Source organism: Mirounga angustirostris, unplaced genomic scaffold (assembly GCF_029215605.1).
Source record: "Mirounga angustirostris isolate CCGP_5_RB_7025 unplaced genomic scaffold, mMirAng1.0.hap1 SCAF_6, whole genome shotgun sequence".
Taxonomy (NCBI): Eukaryota; Metazoa; Chordata; class Mammalia; order Carnivora; family Phocidae; genus Mirounga; species Mirounga angustirostris.
This window is the reverse complement of record NW_026991714.1, coordinates 146,117,728-146,122,891: the sequence shown is the minus strand read 5'-3', so window position 1 is coordinate 146,122,891 and position 5,164 is coordinate 146,117,728. Positions and strand designations below refer to the sequence as shown.

The following is a 5,164-nucleotide window of genomic DNA, read 5'->3' as shown; positions in this document are numbered from 1 at the left end:
GATACTCAACATTTCAGCCATAGTAGACTCAACTGTGTCGATTGGGTTTAGGGAACCTAGCAAAGCACTGAGAGAGGGAATGGGAGCGCGTGCAGGCGCTCCCCAGCGGACGCGCCGGGCGGTGTGCTCTTCGGAATCTTCACGGTCTACAGGTTCTTCATCTCCCCCTTCTGGCTCCCCAGCTTCGAACTTGCCCTGCCAGGAGTTGGGCGTACAGACCCCATGCTCTAAGGCAGGCAGCCAGGCGGTTGGCAAGGAGGGCCCAAGCACCTCCTTCCGCCGGCCGACTCGCGCTTCCCAGCGGCTCCCGGCGCCCCGCGCCTCCGCAGGCTGCCCACCAAGCTCATGGGAACCTCAACCGGGGCGCTTCCAGGCATGGGCCAGACGGACAGCAGACCAGAGAGGCCGCCCTGGAGGTGGTGGGCACCGGTGGACAGAAAAGGGCCTGGCTGGGAGGAGACAACGTCCTCTCAGTGGCCGCTGCCACAGTCTGGTGGTCTCTGTTCCCTGGCACTCGACACACCGGGACCGCGCCCCTACCCGAGCCGCCCCGAGAGCCACAGTTCCTCAAGGCCTGCGGATGCTTCCTGGTCCGGGAGCTGGTTGGCCTCCCTGGGTCTGCCCTCTCTCGATCTGGCTTCTCCCAGCGACACTCCGCGACCCGCCTCTGGCCACGGCTAAACGCTAAGTTCACTCGCTTTCCGCCCCCGACCCTAGATGCCACAGAGTCCAGCACACTCCAGGCCCGCTGACGAGCGCCCCGAAATGTCCTGCCCAGGAGCTCGCGGCTCTTGAAGGAACCATGGCCTGGGAACGGAATGCGAGGCTGCAGCACTATGTTCGGAAATTTATCCGCCATCACTCAGCTCGCGGCCGCCGCTTCGCTCAATTTCTCAAACTAGAGAAGCTTGGGTTCTCGCCCCTTCCGCCCCACATTCTCCCCTGAGCGCAGGGCTTTGCAAGCCGCAGAAGACACTGGGGAGAGAGCAGCCCTGGTCGGGAACAAAGCCGCCTCTGTCTCTGCGGCCTCCTGGATTGTGGGGATGTGCGTCCAGGTCCGACTGGGCGAGCGAGCGCAGAGGAGGCCAGAGAGCGAGGCAGAAAACAGTTTCATAGACACCTGCTCTGCGGAAAATCGTCCGAAGTTACACACTCTGGCAACACGAAAGGCTTCACTTTTCTTTTCTTTTTAATTAATTCAATTTCACGACAACATTAAATGTAACAATATTTTGTGGGCTTTTTTCTCTTTTTCTTAAAAAGGGACTGAACCCGGGCAGTGACGAGGGAGATGGGGGGTGGGGAGAACGACAAGCTATCGCAGAACAACAGGTGTAGCCAACACCGACAGAAAGAAAACAGATTGGGTGGCAGAGCGAGGAGCCCTGTGGAGTTGAGGGTGAACTTTACAAGAAATCTGTACATATATCAAATAAGTTAAAATTCTCCTAAATTGATTGTCCTTCACTTAAAGCGCTCCAGTATGCCTGCCTATCTTACTCCCTTGAGCTGTGCTACCTATCCTTGTTTCTTTCCTCCCCCCCTTCCCTCTTCTTAATTTTCTCCTCCCAAACGAATGACCAGGATTACACAGTGAAAACGTCTGCTTTTCTCCGTGGAGAAAGAGGCAGGGCTCTCAGGAAATTTTGTACAATATTGCACAGGTCAAAAGTACAACAGTTACTGCAGAACAAAAAGGGGGAGAGGATAAAAGACAGATTTTTTTTTTAATATTGAAACCACTCTCTCAAAACAGGGAACAAAGCAATAATAGTAATAATAATAATTTACCAACAAATGAAATCCCCAAAATAAATGCTACTAATAAATAAGACCACTCACACCGGGCCAGATGTGGAGTTGTTTCAATAATCAGAAGTCTAATTTGGGGTTGTCTTGTCTTTTCCTTTTAAACACTTAGAGAATTCCTCAGTCACAAAGCAGGACAGATGAAGAGGTCAACCGCGACACACCTCTGCGGGAAAAGCGGCCTGAGTCGGGGTTCCTACCAGAGGCTTCTCAGATTCTGAAAATTGGGGAGGATAACTAGGGCTGGAGAGGGAGAACCACACTCAGAAATCCAGGAATAAAAGTAGGATAATGTGAATTATCTCCTTCACTCTCTCTCTCTCTGGACTTCTGAAAATAGTTCTATAGAAAATGAATAAACTAGAGGAGTTTAGGTTTTTGCGGCTTATTTCTCTTCTATAAAAATAAAACCAAAAAGCCACAGCGCAATGCAAATTTGGGGGGAGGGGGGAAGAGTTGCACCTTTTACAAAAGCTTTCAGACAAAGTATTTGACCCGGGAATTTTGTCTCTTCCCTGCTCTTTCTTAAGAGAACCCAAACCAAGAGTAAGAGGGGAAGCGCCTCAAATCCGTTAGGGGTGAATTGCACGAAAATGCGTTGCAAATACTTACAAAACGCTACCGATTGGGGGAGGGGAGGCCGGGGCGGCGCGCCGAAGCCCCGGTTCCCGAAGGCCGCTGGACGTCTTGGCGCCCTCGGCCCGGCCCAGTCTCCTCCGGGATCTGGGAAGGCGGCCGGGCGCTCCCTCCCCCTCCCCTGTCGGGCCTCAGACGGGCCGTAGCAGCGGCACAGATGAGACCACCGGGTGCGAGTAGTACACGGGGTGCGGGAAGGTGAGCAGCGGCTGGCTGACAGGCACCGGGGCCCCCGCGGCCGCGGCCGCGGCGCCCTCGGCCGCCGAGTTCTCGTGGTAGAGGATGGGCACCCGCACGATGCGCTGCGCCGCGGCGTGGCTCAGGTTGGCCGCCTCCAGCTCGGCCGCCAGCTGCCGCTTCCACTTGTTGCGGCGGTTCTGGAACCAGATCTTGACCTGCGTCTCGGTGAGGTGCAGCGACGCGGCCAGGCCGGCGCGCTCCGAGCTGCTCAGGTAGCGCTTCATGTCGAAAGTGGACTCGAGCTGGAAGACCTGGCTGCGCGAGAAGACCGTGCGCGTCTTCTTTTTGCGGCACGCGGGCTTCTTCTCGGGGCTTTCGGCGCCCTTCTTCCAGTCCTCCGCGCCCGGCGTCGCCCCCGCCGCCCCCACGCTCGCCCCCGCTGCTCCCGCCGCTGCCTCGCCCTCCTTCTTGCTTTCCTCCGAGTCGCTCTCCTCCAAAATGATCTCGTCCGGGCTCTTGGAGTCCAGCTCTTTGTGGTCGGGGTCGGCTTTGAGCAGTGGCTCGGGGGAGTCGCGATCTGTTCCCGAGGCGGGGGAGGAGTCCCGCAGGAGCGCCTTCTCCGAAGCTGGGGAGAGACAGACAGACGGACGCACACACACGCACACGGACACAGCCTTCAGCGAGGCCTGGCGCCTGGGGGCCGAAGGCTCGATCCGCACTGGCCTCTGGGCCCCAGGCCTCGAGGCCTCAGCGTTCCCACGGGCCTCCTTCCTGGCTGGGCCAGGGTGGGGACTCCGCGTCCTGGGATCCCCTTCCTCCCGAGGGCAGGCGAGAGACCCGGACGGTGGCAGAGCGGCCACTTCCTTTCTTTCCCTCAGATCTCCCGCCAGGGGCCCACGGAGAGATTCGCCTCTGGCCTGGGCCTACCGGGTCAGTGCCTCCATCCAGGCCCGGTCCCCGGTCCCAGCCGGCCGAAGCCTCCCCATTCATACCCCAGGCCACTTTTCCCGGGAAGCGCCAATCCCACCTCCTTTTCTCACCAAGTGGGATTGGATTCCCGGGGAGCGCAACCGAGCGCGCGGGCAGTAGATACAAGCCAGGGGCCGGAGGAAGTTGGCCAAACAGCGGGTTGGAGGGCGCGGGGGTCTCAGGGTTGAGATGGGAGGCGGCGCGGGACGGGCATGGCCCTGGCGCGCGGGGAGGACAACGAAAGTTCAAAGAGAGGTCGGTACCTTCAGGTCGCGAGAGGTGGCCGCCGGCGGGGGCCAAGGTGTAGGGGTACCACCAGGCCGGGGAGCGCTCCAGGTAGTGCGCGGGCAGGGCAAACCTCTGCGCCGGGATCTCAAAGCGGGGGAAAGCCAGGTCGCCCACCTGCGAGAGCGCGAAGCCCGCGGCGCCCTCCAGAGCCCCCTTGGCCGCCGCGGCGGCGGCAGCGGCGGCGGCGGCGGCGGCGGAGGCCGGCGCGAAGAGCGTCCGTGGGGGCGGCTGCGGCTTAGGGGGCGGCCGGTGGTGGTCTCCGTTGAGCAGGTTCTTGATGGAGAACGGGGACTCCTTGGGCGCGGGAGGTGGGGGCGGCGGCGGCGGGGGCTGCGCGCTAGCGGTGCCAGGGGCGTCCGGCCCGGGCTCCGGCATGGTCCCCTCTCCTCCGGGTCCCGGGAGGGAGGGATCGGGACAGGCGGGCGGCCGGGCGAGCAGGCGGGCGGCCGGAAATCAGACCATAAACGGAACTCAACTACGGGGCGCAAAGTCGGGGGCCGCCGCGGGCGCAAATCCAGCGACGCGAGGGCGGGGTGAGGACCCGGCCGGGGTGGGCTCGCATGTGGGAGGGGTGCTGAGGGGCGGGGAGCGGCCCAGCCGCGGCACCGAGGGAGCGAGGCGGCTCGGCGGCGGCTGCAGCTCCCGGGGAGGAGGCGGCAGGAGCAGTCCCCGGCTTGGGGCTGCGTCAATCCGGCGCCGGATGCTAATGATGAAATCAAAATGTCATCCAAGTTAAATGCGGGGAGTATACGGCGATTGGGCGCGTACAATGGCAAATGGGATTAGGCAGGCGAAGGCGCAGCCGAGCCCGGGCCCCGCAGCCGCCTCCGCCACCGCCCCCTCCTCGCCTTCGCTCGGATTTTGGCGCTTTGGCTTCGGGCTATAAGAGCCTGCCTGTTATTGGCTTTATATAGTCCAATTAGGCAGCAAATGAGGACAAGCCTATTAGCACAAAAGGATATTGGCTCCCGCTAAAGAGGCACTCGGAGCGTTCCGGCGAGCGCAGGAGGCGAGCGAGGGACGCAGAGCCGGCGGCGCCCCCGGCCGGAGCGCACTGACAGCCAAGGCGCCGGGAGCCCGCGCCTTCCTCTCCCCCCTGCAGTTCGGGGACCCGCTTCCAGCCGCCAGGCCTGCGGGAGGGGGAAGGGGCGGGCCTGGCCCGCCCGGGTCACCTCGGGGTTATCCGCGCTCGCAGCTGCCGATCCCCCGCCCCCAGGGGCTTGACAGGGTCCCGCCGCCCCCACGCTGCTGGAGAGCCACGCAGCCCCGGCCCAGGAGGCAG

The 5,164-nt window shown here is 61.9% G+C and overlaps 1 protein-coding gene across 1 annotated transcript; it reads right to left on the bottom strand.

Annotated features, from left to right (window-relative positions):
• Nucleotides 1-1,094: 1,094 nt before the first annotated feature.
• HMX3 (H6 family homeobox 3) lies at nucleotides 1,095-4,487 on the bottom strand. The gene is made up of 2 exons (XM_045876313.2): nucleotides 3,858-4,487; nucleotides 1,095-3,250 (listed from the first exon to the last, which is right to left on the bottom strand). Exons 1-2 carry the CDS (start codon nucleotides 4,255-4,257, stop codon nucleotides 2,577-2,579), a joined length of 1,074 nt encoding a protein of 357 aa, XP_045732269.1. The 5' UTR covers nucleotides 4,258-4,487; the 3' UTR covers nucleotides 1,095-2,576.
• Nucleotides 4,488-5,164: the final 677 nt, after the last annotated feature.